At 42.2% G+C, this 20,073-nt stretch overlaps 3 protein-coding genes across 3 annotated transcripts; 1 reads left to right on the forward strand and 2 right to left on the reverse strand.

The window, feature by feature from the left end:
- Positions 1 to 9,081: 9,081 nt before the first annotated feature.
- Positions 9,082 to 10,672, forward strand: LOC121976549. The gene is made up of 5 exons (XM_042528744.1): positions 9,082 to 9,473; positions 9,548 to 9,647; positions 9,855 to 9,954; positions 10,254 to 10,342; positions 10,416 to 10,672. The coding sequence occupies exons 1-5, from the start codon at positions 9,323 to 9,325 to the stop codon at positions 10,603 to 10,605; spliced, it is 630 nt and encodes a 209-aa protein (XP_042384678.1). The 5' UTR covers positions 9,082 to 9,322; the 3' UTR covers positions 10,606 to 10,672.
- A 94-nt stretch (positions 10,673 to 10,766) lies between these two features.
- LOC121976550 (30S ribosomal protein S21, chloroplastic-like) lies at positions 10,767 to 11,541 on the reverse strand. Its single transcript, XM_042528745.1, has 2 exons — positions 11,097 to 11,541; positions 10,767 to 11,012 (listed from the first exon to the last, which is right to left on the reverse strand). The coding sequence occupies exons 1-2, from the start codon at positions 11,489 to 11,491 to the stop codon at positions 10,901 to 10,903; spliced, it is 507 nt and encodes a 168-aa protein (XP_042384679.1). The 5' UTR covers positions 11,492 to 11,541; the 3' UTR covers positions 10,767 to 10,900.
- Positions 11,542 to 12,756: 1,215 nt separating this feature from the next.
- On the reverse strand, positions 12,757 to 15,759 carry LOC121976551 (mediator of RNA polymerase II transcription subunit 11-like). Its single transcript, XM_042528746.1, has 4 exons — positions 15,605 to 15,759; positions 15,349 to 15,465; positions 14,702 to 14,890; positions 12,757 to 13,111 (listed from the first exon to the last, which is right to left on the reverse strand). Exons 1-3 carry the CDS (start codon positions 15,650 to 15,652, stop codon positions 14,720 to 14,722), a joined length of 336 nt encoding a protein of 111 aa, XP_042384680.1. The 5' UTR covers positions 15,653 to 15,759; the 3' UTR covers positions 12,757 to 13,111; positions 14,702 to 14,719.
- Between the last annotated feature and the right edge of the window lie 4,314 nt (positions 15,760 to 20,073).

The following is a 20,073-nucleotide window of genomic DNA, read 5'->3' on the forward strand; positions in this document are numbered from 1 at the left end:
CGCTCGGACAGTATCTACGTGCCTTTCATGCCAGAAGTATCACAACTTCTCGCACCGACCGGCAGAGGAGATGAAGACATCAGCCGTTTCATGTCCGTTCGATCAATGGGGAATGAATATTGTGGGTCCATTTCCGATGGCGACCGGGCAGAGGAATTTTTTGCTGGTGGCGGTCGATTATTTTTCTAAGTGGGTGGAGGCCGAGCCACTAGCCAGGATCACCGAGCAGATGGTCAAAAAATTTATCCGCAACACATCATCTAGGTTCGGTATCCTCACCGATTGGTTTCCAATGGGCGGCAATTCATGGGAAGGTGCTAGAAGATTGGTGCAAAAGCTACGATCGAGCAACACTTCACGTCCGTGGCTTACCCCAAAGCAACGGTCAAGCAGCCAACCGCAAATTCTGCGCGCTCGGCTCGACCACGTGGGAGGAAGTTCCGGATGAAGTGCCGGGCGTTTTATGGGCCATCCGAACGACTCCTAAGGAAGCAACGGGCGTCACACCTTTTCATCTGGTGTACTGGTGTACGGCGGCGAAGCAGTCATTCCGATTGAAGTCGGCGTCGAGTCCGTCCGGGTCCAATTGTACGATGAAGGCAACGCCGATCGGAGGAACATGGAGCTGGATTTGATTGACGAGGAGCGAGCCAAGGCATCCGTTCGGCTGATGGCATACCGTCAATGAATGAAGCAAAACTACAACCGCTGCGTCATTCCCCGATCATTCCAGGTCGGCGACCTTGTCTGGAAGAAAGTCAAACCGGTTGGCGACGTCGGCAAGCTTGAAGCTCCGTGGGCAGGTCCCTTCAAAATCATCGAAAAGCTCCGCTCGGGCGCGTATTATTTGGAGGATGAGGACGGTCGGCAGTTAGATAGGCCGTGGAACGCGAACCACCTCCAGCCTTACCGGGCGGGGTGAAAGGTGTGCCAATGTAAATCATCCTGTGTATTTTTTTTCGACTGAATACTGGAAATGCAGAAATGAAGAATCAAGAGAACAAATATAAGGCATTGTCAACAAGAATCGAAGGCCCCGTACCGTCCGGACGGAGGTAAATTATCCGAGCCAAAATGTTCGACGAAGCAGACCCTGAGCCGTTCGGCCAGGAGTATGTTCTCCAAGTTGGGTGAAAGGTGCGCTAAATATAAATTTATATACTTTTTGGTCGCCTATGTACTTGCGATGCAGGAAGCAGAAAGATGAACACATTGAGTATTCTCGGCCGAATGGAAGGCCAAGGTCGCTCGACCTGGTAAGGAGTTAGCCTGGAAGGCCGTCTAGCCCAGACGTTAAACCGTAGAGCCGCGCCGACCGGCTATAAATATCCGCGCCGACGAGCTCCGTCGTTAAAGATCGAGAGCCGCGCCGTCCGGCTATAAATATTCGCGCCGACGAGCTCCGTCGTTAAAGATCGAGAGACGAGCCGGCGTCTATAAATGATCCGAGCGGACGAACCGACGAGCTCCGTCGTTAAAGATCGAGAGCCGCGCCGTCCGGCTATAAATATTCGCGCCGACGAGCTCCGTCGTTAAATATCGAGAGACGAGCCGGCGTCTATAAATGATCCGAGCGGACGAACCGACGAGCTCCGTCGTTAAAGATCGAGAGCCGCGCCGTCCGGCTATAAATATTCGCGCCGACGAGCTCCGTCGTTAAATATCGAGAGACGAGCCGGCGTCTATAAATGATCCGAGCGGACGAACCGACGAGCTCCGTCGTTAAAGATCGAGAGCCGCGCCGTCCGGCTATAAATATCCGTGCCGTCGAGCTCCGACGTTAAACATCGAGAGACGCGTCGGCGTCTATAAATAATCCGAGCGGAATATCGTCGACACTGCAATTATCCGTATTCTCCGTCGATATCGTTAGACCGACGCTAAGTTCCGCTCAGACTTGAGGTATAAAAGGTTCTGGTCGGCTTATAACGAGCGATTCTTGCTAGCAACACAGAATGATATTCGGCTGGGGGAAACACTTGCAATAATGCACCTCGAATGTCAAAGGTGTGATAGTAGACGAGCGAGCAGCACAAGTATTAGCAAGGGGACAGTGCAAAAAGATAGAGTACACGAAAGAAAAGCATTTCATTAAAATTAAAACCTTAGGCCGAGTGGCCTAGGTACAAAAAGATTCATGTTCAGCCGAGCGGCGAAATTACAAGAATTACTCGATGTATTCGTAGAGGTCCCTCGGAATGTTGCTCAGGAGCTCCACCTGATCGCCGGCTGGAATATTGGTGGACTCCGGAAGAAGGCCCTTCGACTTCAGATGGGTCATAGTGGCCGTAATGGCCAAGTCGAAAGCTGAGTACATCCGCTCGCAAATTTTCTCCGAGAACTCGGGCGATCGGATATGGCTTTGTCGGAGAGCGGCAACTCGGCTCGGCTCGGCATCTTGGTATTCTTTGAAGGTCGCCTGGGAGCTTGTGAGGGCCTCATTTAGATGTTCAATCTTCTCTGCATCGGTCGAGCGGCCTGCCTTCTCCCGGTCGAGCTGCTCCGTCAGCTCCTTTATCTTCAACTCCAGGCCCCGGGCCTCCACGTTTTTCTTCTCCAGATCGGAGATGGCTGTGTTCTTCCGAGTGGTGGGCATGGGCTTGGTCAGCTGTTTTCTTCTGCTCAGCAGCCAGCAGAGTTTGAGCTTTCTTCAGCTCTTTTTGCAGCTCGGAGTAGGAAGGGCCTTGGGAGCCGCTCGGACCGCCTGCCGCCTGCAGTTGCCTTATCTCCTCGTCCGCCATAGCCAGGCGGCTGGAAACTGCTATCTCTTCCACCCATCTCTGAAGCAAGAAGGCGCAGTTGTTAAAAGCCGAGCGGAAATATTCAGGCAAAACTTCAAAAAAAAAAAAACAACAAACTTACCCCCGTAGCCGCTTGCATGTGGCTGTTGGCTAAGTTCCGGAGGGGGATCATTGCTACGTGCGCCCGAGCGTCGGCCCATATTTCGGCGAGGGGCCGACGCAATTCTTCAGTCGGGAGATGAAGGGTGACCCGTACTGTGCGGCCGTGACCAGGGATCGTCCGACCGGGATCAGAAGCCGGCGCAGAAAACTGCGAATGGATAGTTGAGCTCTTGACCGAATGCCGAGCGGGTGGGCGGGTGCTGACCGGAATAGCCTCAATGGGGGCTTCCGGCTCGTCCCATTCAGAAGGAGTCCGGTCGGACGAAATGACTTCGACCTCTGGCGCCTTGCCTCGAGCGGCGGCGGTTGCTCGCTCGGACGGTTGGACCGTTGACGTGGCCGAGGGCAGAGGAGTCTCCACTCGGCCCCTCTTTTGTAGAGGCTGCTCCTCCTCCCGAGCGAAACCTTCCTCGGGTGCAGTTCGTTCTTGGGGAGGGGTGGCTCCGCTGGCCACATTTTGTTGAGAGGCCTGAGCGACCGACTCAGCCTGAGTCCCGCTCTCACCTTCGTGGGATCCGACCGGATGGATGCCCAAAGCTTCCATTTCTCTGGCCGCCGCGGCTTCCAGAGCGGCCGCCTTTCTCTTCAAAACGCCGGCCATCACCGAGTCCATGACGATGTCAGCTGCATGAAAAGAAGAAGAAATCAGTTAGCAATTAAAGCAAATGCCCAAGCAAAATTCTTACCGAAGCCGGTCGGAAGTGGGGTCCGTATAGGACTCAGCCCAAAAATGTACATCACTCCCTCGTGAAGAAGTTTGTTGATGTCAAGCCGCAGACCGGCTAGTACATTTGCGGCGTGAAGATAATCCGGTCGGGTCTTGAATTTCTTCAACTCTGGAGTAGGAGGTAGACTGACCTGCCACTGGGTCGGAAAGTTTGGCTGACTGGGCATGCGGATGTAGAAATAATAGTCCTTCCAATGTTTATTGGAAGTGGGTAGTTTATTGAAGAAGACCAGACCGGGCCGAGCTTGGAACATAAAGGTGCCCGGCTCGGCTTGCTTAGGGTAATAGAAATAAAAGAAGACCTCCGGTCGGAGGGGAATGTTGTGAATCTTAAACAAAACGACAACACCGCAGAGGAGACGGAAGGTATTTGGTACTAAACTTCCGAGCGGCACGCCAAAATAATTACAGACGTCTACTATAAAAGGATGCACGGGGAACCGCAGACCGGCGGTAAATTGGTCGCGAAAGACACAGAAACCGCCACGCGGCGGTCTGTGTGGCCGAGCGGCGGGACCAGCTAGGCGAACTTCGTAATCCTCGGGGATTTCGAAATTGTCAGCCAAAATATCAAAATCCCGTTGTTCGAAACGGGACCGCATGGTAGTATACCATGGGCCTAGGGATTGTTCTTCGGGATGAGAAGAACTGGCCATGATCCGGACAGAAGAAATCAAAAAAGAAGTTTCAAAGATGAAGAAAAGGAGTTGCAGAGACTGGAGCTAGGGGAAGAAATGCGAATTAGATACCGGAAAGGAAGAAGGAAAGATCCAAAACCTTACTGAGGGGAGAGGGATCGAGGAAAGGCGCTGGAGAACGTCAGAGGGCATAAACAAGATCGCCGGAGCTCCAAAGCGCAGAGGGCAACAGTAGAGGTAACGGAGGCGAGTGAAGGTGAGAAGGAAACGAAGAATTTATAGGGTGAGGGCCGGGCGGCCTCCACCGTCGGATCCAGGTCACGGGAATCAAAGCATGCATCTAGCCGTTTATTTCGAATTGCTTCGATCACATCAAAATATCATGCCACCGCCTCCGTACTCTGATGGCATTGCTCCACGTGGCAGTCAAGCATTCGGAACATTTAATGAGGGTATGATCAACCTTGATGTCGAAGATTGGCGCAGAACGCGAAGAGATCCGTTGAAGGCCATCATTGATTCATTCAAGGATATCTCTACGGCTAATCGGTCGGAGGGTATTAGCATGGAGGAGCCGTTCGACTAGACTCACAGTCCAGTCAGTCGGACTATTCGCCTCCTTCGACTAGACTTGAAGGGGAGGCAAGTGATCCGGTAGTAAGAGCGGGCCCCCCCTGCAAAGTCAACGCCAAGTGGAAGTCACCGGAGCAGCCGCCCATCCGGGGAGAGTGTGGTCCGACCGGACGGACGGCCGTAGACGGCCGGTCCGACCGGACTGCCGGCCGGCCGATGGAATCGAATACCCGGGTGGGTCCGGCCGGCTCGCACTTATGGTTGGAAGGCACCCTGTCAAATCGGGGTTCCGACGCTCAGTTGAAAAGGTCATGGACCGAGCTGACCTTTTGACCGATCAAAGTCATAAAGCACCCCTGTTTATTAGTCTCCACAAAGCACAAGTAAACCGCTGCGGATGTCCAGTCGGATGTTGAGGGAGCTGTCCGCCCGGACGACAAGTTTGGAGCAAGGGAAAAGGACAGGGGACTTCTTTCTCTGACAACCGGTAGGTTTCACGTGTGTGCCATGCTCCAAATCTTGTGACAGGGGATTCTGCTGTCCCATCAAGGGCATACTTTGACTGTAGCGATATGGGTCAAGTAAGCTTTCTGGCAGCCGCATACCTAGGAAAGGACAGAGGATACATATGCACCTCGATACACGTGCCCAAACCCTTCACAGCTCTATATAAAGAACTTCAGACTTCGCCGGAGGTAAGATTTTTTCTACGTATTCTGAGACTTTGGGAGCCACCTTTTTCATCGTTGCTTACCTGACTTGAGCGTCGGAGGGCCGTCGCCGGGACACCCCTCCCGGCTCGGTTTTGCTGCAGGTTCGCCGGAGCACTCGAGGATCCAGCAAGAAGCGTCACACCCCCAGCTTCCGTTGACTCCTGGTTCGGACAGGATCACTATACTTGAAAATTTAGAATGAGTGAGATGTTAAGAAAATTAAAATTTAAAATATTTTTAAAACTTATAAAAAAAAAATTTTATGAAATATTTTTCAAATTTTGATTGATGATTAATTGGGTGTATTATATATAAATTATTGTTATTCACCACTTAAGTCTTTAGATCTTAAAATCAACCATGACCCTTAGATACATCTAGGAATATCTTCCTTATGGGTAACAAAGATATCTAAAAAGAGTATCTGGTTAAGGGGGAGAGACTATACTTAAGGACATATTTTTTTGAAATATTTTTTTTTAAAAAAATATATATATATCTTCAAAAAAGGTTTCAAAAGTTTTGATTTTAAACATTCTTTTTTTTTTTATAAAAATTATTCAAAATCTTACTTTTGGAAAATGTTTTAAAACACTCCTTGGAAAAATGTTTGATAAAAATTCCTTACAAATCTTTTTGAAAATTATCTTTAAAATCTCTTAATTCTTATCAAATATTTTTTTAAAATTACTTTTACAAAATTTCTTTGAAATTGTTTTTTAAAGCATCTTGGTTTTGAAATTAACTTTAAAATATTTTTTAAAAATTTCTTACAAAAGTAACTCAAAATATTATCTTTTAAACATAGCTCAAGCATTATCTTTTTAAAATCATATTCTTCAAACTCATACTTTTTGAAAACATTTTGAAAAATCATAGTTTAAAAAATACTTTGAAAATTCCTTTAAAATTTTATGTTTCATACTTTGAAAAACTCTTTGCAAATCTTTTTGAAAATTATTTAATAAATATTTTTGAAATTAACCTAGAAATATTTTTTTAAAAAATATCTTTATCTTGAAAATGATATTGAAAACTCCTTCAAAAGAATTTTTTGACAGTAAGAACCAATATTTTTCAAAATATATTTGATGCATGTTCAATTTGAAAACCGAATATACATCTTATTATTGTCTTTCAAAAGAGTGAGAGAATACCTTAGGGAATATCTTGAGAATGTTTAAGGTTTTACATTATTGTTGGTGCAAAACTTAGGGATATCTTAGCAATCAATGATATTTATAAAGTATTCTTTTTGATGAATGACAAAAGGGGGAGAAGAAGGTTTTAAGTTAGAAATCTAAATCTTATGAATAGACCTAACTTAAACGTATTTGTCAAATATCAAAAAGGGGGAGATTGTTGGTGCAATCGACCTCTAAGGTTTTAATGTCCAACAAATATGTTTAAGTATGTTTAATAGAGCTTAATCATGGGAAGTCCTAGTCATGGCTAGGCAAGGGTGAGAAATCAACCAAGTGACTAGTCCTAACTACGGTTAGGCATGGAAAGTCCTAGTTGTAGGCTAAGCAAGGAAAATCTCGGTAGATCGTGGAAACCAAGTGGATTCGATAAGTCTGGAGGACCTGATCCCTGGGTAGCCGAATACTGAGTCCTAGTTGTAGGTTAGAGAAGGGAAATCTCAGTAGATCGTGGAAGCCAGGTGGATAGGTCTGAAGGACCTGATCCCTAGATAGCCGAATGCTGAGTCTTGGTGAGTGAAGCCAGGTGGAGAAAATCCTAGTGGGTGGTAACCTTATGTTCTGGTGAGTGAAGCCAGGTGGAGAAAATCCTAGTAGGTGGTAACTTTAGGTTCTGGTGAGTGAAGTCAGATGGAGAAAATCTTAGGGGGAGATAACCTTAGGTAACAAGAATTCTTGGAGGAGTGAACTCCAAGCAAGGTGGATCGGATGGTTTCCGGTCGACCGCGAACGATTGATCGGACCAACGGATCTTGGTGATTCTAAGTTTAGTTTTACCATAACATTCTGTATTACTATTATTGCTGCTGGCTAATGTAGTAGTGCAGGAAAAATTTTAGTGGATCAGGTGATCAGACATTGAGCAAAGAAAGTCCAAACAAGTCTGGAGGACCAATGTTTGGCAGGTAAGTTGAGCTATGCAACTGGAGAAGCGACAGTGAGATCGTGTTCCGAAAAAGAACAATCTAAGGTCGCTGATCCAACTGAAGAAATCGGGAAGGTTTCCAAGTTGAGATCAAGATAGTCTTAACTGTTATACTCATACATATTACTACTCATGTATTATAACTGTGCTAATTTTATTTTGCAGGAATATTATTGTTATATCAAACTAACTTTATGTTGCAGAATCATATAACCCCTTGAATTTCAAAGGGTCATAACTTTTGACTCAGAACTCAGAATCAGGCTTTGTCAGCGCCCACGCGTCCAGCACTCAGAAACCTTTATTTGACCAAGGGTTCGGTCGATTGAACAGGAGGTTCAGTTGACCGAAAAAGGCAGTTTATCAGTCGACCGAACAGGCAAAATTGGCAAAACAGATCAGGCTTGCAAACATGGTATCACAGCATGATCGGTCGACCGAAAATGAGGTTCGGTCGACCGAACAATAAAAGCATTAATGGAGCTTTAAGTGCGAATCTTGGCAAGAAGGGAAAATTCACCATTCGGTCGACCGAACAAGGTTATCGGTCAACCGAACCATTAAAGATCAGTTAATGCTCGAAGATCAGATCCCGACGAATCTCAGCAAAGAAGGAAGGGAGCGGGTTCGGTCGACCGAACTTAGGGATCGGTTGATTGAACATCGACGATTCTTATAAAAGAGAGCTCGAGGTCCGAGGTTGGGGATGAATTCTGATTGATTTAAAGTTCATCTCTGCACAAGCTACTCGTTCTACAAGTCTTCTGCACATCTTCAAGCAAGCAACTTCATCCGACCGACTGAGCTTCATCTTCTACTCTTGTCGGTATAATTATTTAAAGCTTGCATTGTATTTGATTTAAAAGAAGATAGTAGTCTGTTACTATCTGCTATTTGCATTTGTACAATCTGCTTCTTTTCGAGGATTTTGAAAAGAAGGGTTTTAGTAGATTGTCCATCGGTGCATTCAAGAATCACGGGCCTTGGAGTAGGAGTCGACCTAGACTTCGAACCAAGTAACGAAACTGAGTCTTTTACTTTCCGCTATGAGCAATGATATGCACAGGGAAAAAAACTCAATGAAAACCTCAAGGATAGACACATAAAGTCATAGCCCACCATTTCACTTTTTGTGGGCCCCATCATTTTATGTGTCTATCCTTGAGGTTTTCATTGAGTTTTTTTCCTTGTGCATATCATTATTTTTAAAATATGAAAAGAAATTTTTTTTAAAGAGCACATATTCACCTCTCCCTCTATCCACCTCTCCCTCTATCGCACTTGTTGCACATATCATGAGGTGTAAACATTGAATTATTGCTATGAAAATTAGTGTTACACATCTACATTTTGTTTTATCATCATCACTCAAGGGTTGACTGGGATTGTTTCCATTATGAAAAAATTATTCTTGTTATATGAAACAAGGCTAGAGAATGGCAATGGCTTTCCGTCTCTTTCTTCTTCCTCCGTCAAGAATCTCGGAAAGGACAACAAAAGCGAAAGAGAAAGCCAAGAGGAAGAGGAAGGCAAAGCATTGCGTGTGCATCGATCTTAAGCACCCATCTCCTCTTCTTCTTCTGCTTCTTCTCGTCTTCTCTCTCTCACTCGACAGTGTGAATCGAGAGCGAATGCGGAGCGATGGCGAGGCGCGCCGAGCGGGAGAAGCTTCCGGCGTCGGAATCGCACCACTCGACGCCGATTCACTGCCGGCGCAGCAGCTTCTCCTACCGACGCCTCCCCGAGCAGCGCCTCCGCCTCTCCGTCCTCAAATTGGACGGATCCTCTTTCGGTACGTACCTTTCTCGACTTCCAATTTTTTAGGGTTTTTGGCGCCACCGGGTTTCATGGCCGTGATGTTTCCAGATCTGGAAATCGCGAAGGCGGCGACCGTGATGGAGCTGAAAATGAAGATCGAGATCATCTTCGATAAGATCGCCGTGGAAGGGGGTTACAGCATTTCCTGGTACGATTAATTGCTCATTTTCGACGATATGAATACAATTTCCAATCTTCCTGTCATTACTCCACCGAGATTGGAACTGCATTCTTATTCATTTTATTTGACAATTCCAGTAAACTTTCTCTCTTTTCTTCGAGATATCAAGCGTTCTGCCGAGATTTGAAACTTCATACTCATCACCTTGAGAGATGATTTGAATGGTTTTGCCAGGTCTCATGTGTGGAATCGATTCTGCTTATGCTACAATGGGTATAAATTAATCAACGATGGAGAACAACTGATCGGATTTGGAATCAAGGATGGTGATCAGGTTTGTCTGTCCTACTCTTTTACTCTCGATTCGAGATTCTTCTTCAACGGGACTGCATTGGCCTCTGATTTTCGAGTCAACCGGTTGAATCGATCAGCCCAATTTCTTCAACTTTGCTAACATTTATGCATTTAGACACTAGAAAAGCTGTATCTACCTAAGTAAACATTCTTCTATCAGAGTTCTATGTTTCAACAGTTTCTCATTATTCAAAAATGGTTGATCCGAGCCCTACTATATCTATCATCGACTCTATGGATTAAGGTAGCTTAACCCAATGAATCACTCTTGCCATGCAGCTTCATTTTGCAAAGCATGCTTCACCTAACCAAAATCAACCCGAAAGGAAATCGGGAAGTCGAGTAACAGATATCGCAGAGCATAGGATGTAAGATTTTTTACTCAGTTTTCGTATTTCACCTCGAGTCACCATGTAAAAATGCTTTATTTCCTTTTGGTAGGTCATCAGCATGGCAACATGCCGAGGAGAATGATGAACATTTTCACGAAGAAGAACAGCAAGGTAGTATTGTAGTACAGAAGCAATTCAACTTGGTGGATCGCATTCGAGAGTGGTATGGAGGGTGGGGGAGCCCTCGTAATGCAATTGTGAGACATCGCAAAAAGATTTCTTGGGCAATATGTTATTAGTATAATGGCGTTTCTTCGATACAAAAGAGATGGAATTCAAAGTGATATTTGCACTTATTTCCTGGTATTTGCTGTTCTAGCTATCGAGGAAATTCTTACGAGACTGTCATGGAAATGTACTGCTAGCCAGGATTGCCCGTGTGGTAATTTCAGATAATAACTTGACAGGTAAAAACACTCAATGATCAATTCAAAACATTCTTCAGAACACAAAGAGAGCATTGAATCATCTAGATCATGAACATTGTACCGGGAAATAAGTGGAGATGAATATTACTGGCGGATCAAGTAACTTTCAGTAAGGAATAGCACCATCAGGCAAATCCCAGTTGTCGTCGTCTCTCACCTTCTGGGGCGCAGAATCATCTTCCGCTGAGAATGGTGATGAAAATCTTGGCCCAAATCGTCTGAAAACCAAATGGAATAGCTATTTACACACAAACATATATATACAGAGAGAGAGAGAGAGGATTAGGGATGAAGCAAATCACCTCCTGCGGTTCCTTCTTCCGGCCTCCCGAACCTTCCTCTTCTTCTCCTCCTGCTTGTTCTCGAAGAACCTCCTCCGCTTGTACTCCTGGATGACACCCGACTTGGACACCTCCCTCCGGAACCGCCTGACCAGGGCTTCCTCCGACTCCGCCTCGTCCACCACGATCTGTGCGTGGTAGCCCGAGTTGAAGACGATTACCTCCGACTGACGGAGGCCGGGGTCGACGACGGCCGGCTCGGCACGGTCGAACAGTTCGGTGGCGGCCGCGAGGGGGCGGAAAGAGGGGGAGGAGAGTGGGAAGGAGCGGCGAGAGGGAGGTGGAAATCGAATAGAAGGAACGGGAAGGGTTTTGGAGAGGGGGAAGCGGAGGAGATTGACGCCGGTCGCGGCCATTTTAGGGGAAAAGAGAAGACGAAGAAGGAGAAGCTTATCCGTTTAAAAAGGAGCGGAGCTTGTGATTGTAGCTGCAGGAGCTTTTTGTCCACAAGTTTGCTATATACTTAATTCATTAACTTAATTTTTTAAATATAATTTTCAACAATTTATAGATAGGATTTATTAAATTAGTATTTAAATTGAATTAGAAGATAATAATTTCAGTAGTTAAAACTTAATAAAATCTTAAATAATTTTGACCAAACTCAATGAGTACACCATCTTTGAATGTTCAAAATCCATATTATTATGGAAGGAATTACTCTCGTTCATTAAATTACAATAATTAGGTATTAAGGAGGTAAATGGATTAAATGATTCGTGAATTATTCAAAATTCGATTCGATAAAAAATTTATTCGAGTTTGTTCGTTTAGCTTATTGAGCCAAGCTCGAGCTCGACAATTCTATCGAGCCGAGCTCGAAAAGATATTTGGCTCGTGAGCTCATGAACATGCTCGTTTTTAGGCTCGTGAACTCAGACTCGAGATCGGTTCGTTTAAAGGGCTCGAGAACATGCTCATTTATAGGTTCGTGAACTCAGGCTTGAGCTCGGCTCGTTTAAAGGGATCAAGAATATGTTTGTTTATAAGCTCGTGAATTCGAGCTCGAGCTCGGCTCGATTAAAGGGTCGCGAACATGTTCAATGATGTGTTGAGTTTAGAAGTTTAATGTAGTAATTTGAGATGTTTAATGACGTGTTAAGTTTATATTATTATAGTTGTTAAGTTTGTTGAATATTTATTCAAATGAGTTTTCAAGCTCGCTTAACGAGTTAAACTCATTAACTATAATAATCAAGCTAATAATGAATAGAGCTTGAATTACTCACGAGCTCAATAATTCCAAAACGAACCAAACTCGAGCTTCATACTATTCAACTCAGTTCAACTCATTTACATCCCTAACAACAATATTAAGACAATCTAGCATGCATCATATGTTATAACCCACCCTCAAGGTTATCGTCATAGAAAAAACTGCTGAACTATCCATTATGGACAATTTATCCTGTAACATTAAAAACACTTTCATAGAATTAAATCTATCATTTAAAATTAATCGGATTATAAAAACAAAATTTCTGAATTATCATATATATATATATATATATATATATATATATATATATATATATATATACCCAATGATTTCAATTTGAGGTTTTTCTTTTTTATAAAATCTAAATTGAAATATATAATGGACTAAGAAAACAAATTATCAAAGTACAAACATTATAATATAATATACTCAAGGAGATTTATCAATGCATAACATACGATACTATTATATGTTTTAACATTATATCAAAAGTCCATTATGGACTCAGACAATGGTAGCACGTCATGGCTTGATCTCCCAAAAACAAGAGCGTCTCTCAGCTATGGAACATGGTTTCATGGCAAACTAAAATAATTTATGGGGGCAGTTGACTATATCTGAAGTTTGGAAGTTAAACATTCACAAAATTTAGTATCACAGATCATGTCTTCAATGCTAAATCATCATCCAGTTGATCGCCCAACATGAAAGAATCCGGTTAGTCTCATCCTGCAAATATCCGCAGCAGCTGCATCACCTGAACAAGGCAATTTAGGTTAGCAATAGGCCTGGTTGCTTTTGATAAAATCAATGAGCAAAGAGAGCTTCTACTAATCATTGAATCCAAACACTAATTAGATTTATCGAGTATCAACCATGCAACTGTTGTCTCTCTTTTTTTTTTCTTTTTATCTTATGAAGATGAACTCCTCTAGTGCATTGTATACCTCTCAAGAACTATAATAATCAGCATCATCCGATATGAACAATTATGCAAGGGATGTGTGTAAATGTTCACTCGTAATATAACATATGTTGCAGCAAAAAGGGTAGATATGAAAAACAGGAGGAAGAAAAAAAAGAGAGACAAATACAGTATAGGAAGGGGTAGGCATTCAATAAAAATGATCGTAGTTAAGCAGGTGAAGTTGAGAAAGCAAAATATGTCTATTGGACAGTGATGTGTATTTTGTGAAGTCATCTGGCTTATTGATTTTTCTAGTCGTTGAATCTCACTAGACAGTTATCAATTGATGATACTTAATATAGAGAATGCTTAACCAGTAGAAGTTTATACGATAAAAGCCCGAGCAGTATTTGTAAGACACATAAGTGGTAAGGTTTTGCTTCAAGAAAATAATTTTATCAAAATCCAAATCCAGGACTAGATATTTGTGTCTCAGGATCTGTAGTAGCTTGAAAGGTCAAGATGTTTGGAAGTTAATATGGAATGAGGCTTCATACCACTTTATGTATAGCAAAGCTGCGCTAGAAACAACCAGGTAACTTGCTTTGTCTGCATGGTGGATAATTACGCTCAGTCTTTTCAGTTGTGTTTCAGCTCAAGAATCATGATGTTCACCAAGCAGGAATGTACTTTAGCCTCAGATTTGCCTACAGAAGTTCTAGGAAAGGAGGCCAGTTCAACGATGATAATCATTTTACCAAAGAGAACTGTCCAATATGTGGCTTCACTCGATTTATCTGTTGAACTGATCAGTGTTTTTTTCTTCTCTTTTTCCTCCAAGAATCAACAGTAATGCCTCATATTTTTGTAAGATAACAGAAGGTTAGGCTTTATTGCTGCTGATTCCTGACCCCGTACTTCAGCAGCCTTCTTCCTTGGTAACCAAATTATGGACTGCTAAGAGTGCTTTAATGGGGCAAATTAAACACTACTGCTAAGTGCTCACTGTATAGCTAAAATGGTGGAGATTTGTAAATTTGTTTTCCTCTTCTAAGGACCATGATGCAATCTGTAATAACATCCTTGGCCAAGTTCTTGAATTAAAAAGGTTTGTCTGAAAACAATCAAAAATTAAGGCTTAACATACTCTAGAGGATCAGGGTCAGTCTAAGTAGAAGAATATGCAACGCCATCTTAGATTATTAAATTATTTTCAAATTACATGAACTTTGAGCATAGAAGGTAAAACAAATATGCTTTCAACCTTCAAGAACTTCTAAGTCTACATATCTAGGCTACACAGCAAGAGAGGCAAGAAACAAACTTTAACAAGCAACGAAGCTTTGGCCGTCTAGTATCATGAAAAATGTCTTCTGACAAGAGTTGCATGCAGTTTCCATCAAACTAGTCATTTTCAGTGAATGTGGTAAGCATGCTCACCGCAATCAAGAGTGCAGTTCAATCTTCATAATTATCGATGCTTTCTTTCAAGCCATCCAACTGGTCAATGATGTATTCCAGTTTCTTGACGCATATCTCGTTAGCTATTCTGGCACTATAGTCACATTTCTCAAACGGACGATATTCACAAGCACTCTTGATTTCTTCACGCAGTGTTGTCTGAATTTCCTGTAACAAGAATAATCCAGTCTATTAAAGTATTTGCAGAATGAACAAAAGTTGAACTTAACAATTTCTACAACAGAGAACAAATGCCATAAAGCTCCTTCATCAAACATCCAAGACTTAAAGACCAAAATTCTGCACAAGTCCAGCAACTAAAAAGAGCATAGATTACAACCGTCAGCCATGAAAATTTAGCCCAGGTTCACGGATTCTTAAGCTAAATAGCCTTTCTTTGGCATTTGCACAAGCACATTGTATACCTCATCGATTAAAGCAAGGACGACAGATTACCACAGGAATAGACTCCCAATAATTAAAATCATAAAACATTTCCCGAATTCTTAAACAGTTCCCTAGATCGAAGTCTCTTCATAAATTTAAGTTGTTTGCCAAACCCTACCACGATAATCGAAACCCATTTCCTGGCAACAGAAGGTAGTAACAAAGGGGAAATAGGAAACCTTGATGGACATCATGAACTCTCGACAGTGTCCGGCGAGGAACTCTGCTCGGGGCCCGGTCGAACTAGCGAGCTCGTCCATCACGGCGCCGGCGAGCTCCAGTACGCGCACTAAACGCTGTTAATGGAAATTAAGAAAAAGGGCACAAATAGCATCAAAACAGAGGAGAGAAAAAAAAGTACCCTGTGAAAACAGCAAGAAAAGTATTATGCGAATATGGAGGAGAGACGGCTGGAAGGAGGGTTCAAAAAATAACCTTCTCGACGTTGTGGAGGCGTTGCAGAGAAGTTGGTTGCGAATCCATCTCCGATGAGCCGGAAGTAGAGCGATAGTTTGGCCGACCGCCGATGAGCAGCAGAACTGCAGGAGATGGAGATCTCGACGACGAAGGCAACCGCAACCCTATCGAATAAAAGTAACAAGAATACAATAATAGGCAAATATAAGCAAGCGGAATTTTACTATCAAGGATCCAGGTTTTCAAAATTTACCCTCAACAACGTCTCACAATTTTTAGTTACAATGTCTAATAAATTTAGCATTATAATATCATTATTTAGGACTTATAATTGATCGGATTGTAGTCGATCCGATCATAATTAATTATGATCTCTCCTTAATATCATCGTCCCAAGGTTGTTAGACGCTAACGATGGGCAAGTGGTTAGGTTATCGGGCGCCGAGTGGGGGGCGACCTCCGCGCTGCCTCCAACCACTTGTCCCGACCCAAACTATACATGAGGGGTGGTAAACCCAGAAATCCAGAGAGGGATGTTACGTCACCGCAAGTACACGATTACATCGTCAATAATACAAAAGATATCGTATCCACAGAGGTTATTGATTAAGCACTAGTTAATTTCGCACGGCGAATTATCTAGACAATCTAAAGTTGTAAACAAACACTTAAAAGAAAGAGAAGATAAAAGAGAGAAAGAGTAAAGAGTGTAAGTGAGTAAGGGGAATGATAGATACTAGGATTTGGGTTCATTGTGATGCTAGTTAATATCTCTATGCATTGCTCATCTCTCTAACTCCATGCTTATACTCGTGTAGGAGTTCTAACTAAAGTTCGGTATTATCCCGCAAAGATCGCACCGAAGAGTTTAGCCAAGTTCTGCCGCCATTAAGTAGAAGAGGTAATTTAGGAAGTACGATTATAGGGAACATCCTTCTGTCACAAGGGCCCACGGTCCAACGTTCCTAGATTACACAGATCACTTCCTAATAGTAGATTAATGTAATTAAGTAGAAGAAGTAATTTAGGAAGTCCTATTATAGGGATCATCCTTTTGTCACAAGGGCCCACGGTCCTACGTTCCTAAATTACACAAATCACTTCCTAACATTAATTTGGGAGAATTCTCTAAACTCTAATTAGTTTTCCTAGTAGAGAGTTGATCCCCGTTTCAAAGAAATATCGTAGAAGGTAAGGGATACCTTCTGTCACAAGGTCCCATAATCTTACATTCGAGGACTCTTCCTCTACATGGTGATCTAAACTCTACATCTACATGGATTGACCTTATACACATCTCATCAAACGCACACAAGGCACAACACACATAGATGATGATATAAGCACTTCATTGCATAGGAAAATGCCCAAATACATAGTTCATACATTCACAACACATCACAACTACCTCTTATATCCTAAACCTAGAGATCTACTCCATAGCAAAGGATTTACAAATAAGAGACAAGAAATTAAGCATTACACACTCCAAATCAAGAAATAGAGAAGAGAGGAATGCTTATCTATGATCCGCCGGTCTTCTTATTGCAAACCTTGCTCCGGAGGTAGAGGGATTAGCGAAGATGAAGGAGATCTAGGGCCTCCCCAAAGGGGAGAACCCTTCCCCAAGCAATGGGGAAGAGCCCCAAGCCAAAGATAAGCCAAAAGATCCTTAAAGGGGAGAATGACCTCTTTTATAGAGTAGGGCATGGCCACCACACGACCCATGATACGACCGTGTAGATCTCACACGGCCTGGAGGTGTCTGTTCTCGGCCAGGGTCACACGGTCATGTGGCCTTCACACGCTCGTGTCATGCTTCCTCCCTGGATGGCTTACACGGTCGTGTGGCTCACACAGTCGTGCTAATCTTGGCCTTTGGAAATGTTACATCGTCATGTGGCACACACAGCCTGACAATGCTTGGCCTCTGGAAATGTTGCACGACTGTGTAGATCTACACGGCCGTGGCTGGATACATTGCTGAGGTGACACGGTCGGTCTGCACCACATGCCCATGTCATGCTCCCTCTCTGGTAAGGCTACACGGTCGGTCTGCACCACACGACCATAACTTGAGTTTAGGGGTGTAATCGAGCCGAGCCGAGCCGAACTCTTGGATGTTTGAGTTTGGCTCGTTTATAATCGAACCGAGCTCGAGCTTTATTTAACGAATATATTCATGGCTCACGAGCTTATTCGAACTTTTATCGAGCCTAAACGAACTTAATAAATATAAATTATAAATTTAAATATTCATTAAAAACTAAATTATATATTTTTTAAAAATTATAATATTCTTATTAAAATTTATAATTTTATTCTAATAAATAAATTTAATATATTTATCTATGTTTTTCATAAGTAGAGTATAAAATCTTTAAATTCAATATCAAAACTATTATTTTTTTATTTAAAAGTTGATTCATGAGCTTAACGAACATGTTCACGAGCTAACGAGCTGAATATTGTGAAACTTGAGCTTGATTTGTTTATCTTAACGAGCCTCATTAAACGAGCTCAAATGAGATTTTATCGAATCGAGTTTCGAATAGTTCACAAACGGCTTGACTCATTTACACCTCTACTTGAGTTGCCTCTGGTGGGGAAGCATGACCGTGTGGGTCACATGGCCTTGGCTTAATTTCTTCTAAAGATGTTCTTGTGTGCGTTTTCGTTCCATTTTCGCTCCAAACAGCGTCCTATCAATAAAAACAAGTAAAGAGCAGATCTCCGAACAAAATATAATGGAAGTATGACATTATAAAGAAATAGGGTGCAATAAACATAGATTATGCTCATGAAATATAACATGAGGGGACGATAAATTCAGAAATCCAGAGAGGGATCACAATTAATTACGGTCAAATTATGATCATGATCCATCTATAATTATAAGTGGTCAATCTCTTGATCCATTTTTTTATTTTGACCCAAAGATATGATCTTATTATTTAGGACAACAACCTGATAATATAATTAATTGATAATAATTTTTTAATCCAGTAAAAAATAAGTGATTACGTTCCTATGACCCTAATCTATCCTTAATTTATGTGAAAGAAGATAAATCACAAGGTCAATTTATAGTCGACCATCAAATAACTAGGAGTGAGAATTTTTTTTTCCCCAAGGAGATGTCGGCAATTGATTCCTTACTCTATTTTAATAAATCTGTCATCCTTTAGCCAACTGAACACCCTTGTGAAGATGATAATAATTTTTTTATTCAGCAAAAGGTGAAACCTATCACTTTGACGACTACCTCACACCTTTGAGAGGGAGTAAATTAAAAAATTGAAATTAATCATTACATGGAAGGATAATTCCTTTGTTTTTATTTGCTCAATTCATAATAATGTGATAATAATTTTTTATTATCATTTATAATTGTATTTTTTAAAATTTAAATTATTTAAATAAAGTTATGGATGTTTATTAAATTAAAGATAAAAATTAACAAACTAAAAATCATATAAACAAAAAAAATATTAAAAATAGTAGAAGATTAAGAGACGGTTGTCGGTGAAATAAAAAATAATAATGTGTGATTCACACGCATCACCAGCTGATTTAATTTTTTTTTTAAATTTATTTATTTATTTTTTATTTTTTTTATTATAACAACGTCCCGTCAAATTTTAACGTTAAGTCTACTACAGTAGGAAATCGCAACAGTTCAATTACTATAATTATAGCACTTACATATCTATTACTGTTAAAATGTTAAATCTGTATTGTAGCGATTATAGACTCGTAGTTGCTACAACATCAAGGGTAGTCCGGTGCACGAAGTTCCCGCCATACGAGATCCCGGGAAAGGATTCATTGTACACAACCTTACCCTGCTTTTTATAAGAATCTGTTTTCAGGATTCGAACCTGTGACCTTTTGGTCACATGATAATAACTTTACCGTTGCGCCAAGACTCCCTTCACTCATAGTTACTATAACATGATTGAATAAAATCATGACCAAGTTCTAACAGCTACGAACATGTAACTGCTACAACATGAGTAAATAAATCATGACCACGTTGTAATGAATAAGGTAGTAATTGCTACAACGCAAATTTAACGTTGTAGCAACTACAATTGCAGCAGCTACGATTTCATAGTTATTACAATTCAGATTTAGCATTGTAGCAACTATGGTGCAAAAAAGGCGGAATCCGCCGCCCCGACGGCCCCCTACGCCTGCCCCACGGTGATGTAGGAGGAGGGTTAATCAGGGTGAATGCTGGGTTGACAAGTGGCTGGGGTTCGAGGCTTTAAGCCGGCAGACGAGGATATTATCCCACATTGCAACCGTCGACACTCGAACCGTTGCGTCATGGTGCAAACATCCCAGCCACTTACCAACTGATCCAGCCCCTAGGGGCGCATTGTAGCATTGTAGCAACTATAAACTTATAGTTAGCTACAATTCCATATCTACTACTATATATACTTAATGTTTAAATCTAATAGGGGTACTCTACATTAGAT

This window comes from Zingiber officinale, chromosome 4B (assembly GCF_018446385.1).
Source record: "Zingiber officinale cultivar Zhangliang chromosome 4B, Zo_v1.1, whole genome shotgun sequence".
Lineage (NCBI taxonomy): Eukaryota > Viridiplantae > Streptophyta > Magnoliopsida > Zingiberales > Zingiberaceae > Zingiber > Zingiber officinale.

Coding starts and splice junctions, on each gene's coding strand:
- LOC121976551 (XM_042528746.1), bottom strand. CDS start 15,652: ATGGATTCGCAACCAACTTCTCTGCAACGCCTCCACAACGTCGAGAAG. Junction 15,466..15,604: donor GCCTCCACAACGTCGAGAAG/GTTATTTTTTGA, acceptor TTCCATTAACAG/CGTTTAGTGCGCGTACTGGA. Junction 14,891..15,348: donor AGTTCATGATGTCCATCAAG/GTTTCCTATTTC, acceptor TTCTTGTTACAG/GAAATTCAGACAACACTGCG.
- LOC121976549 (XM_042528744.1), top strand. CDS start 9,323: ATGGCGAGGCGCGCCGAGCGGGAGAAGCTTCCGGCGTCGGAATCGCAC. Junction 9,648..9,854: donor GGGGGTTACAGCATTTCCTG/GTACGATTAATT, acceptor TGGTTTTGCCAG/GTCTCATGTGTGGAATCGAT. Junction 9,955..10,253: donor GAATCAAGGATGGTGATCAG/GTTTGTCTGTCC, acceptor CTTGCCATGCAG/CTTCATTTTGCAAAGCATGC.
- LOC121976550 (XM_042528745.1), bottom strand. CDS start 11,491: ATGGCCGCGACCGGCGTCAATCTCCTCCGCTTCCCCCTCTCCAAAACC. Junction 11,013..11,096: donor GGAAGAAGGAACCGCAGGAG/GTGATTTGCTTC, acceptor TTTGGTTTTCAG/ACGATTTGGGCCAAGATTTT.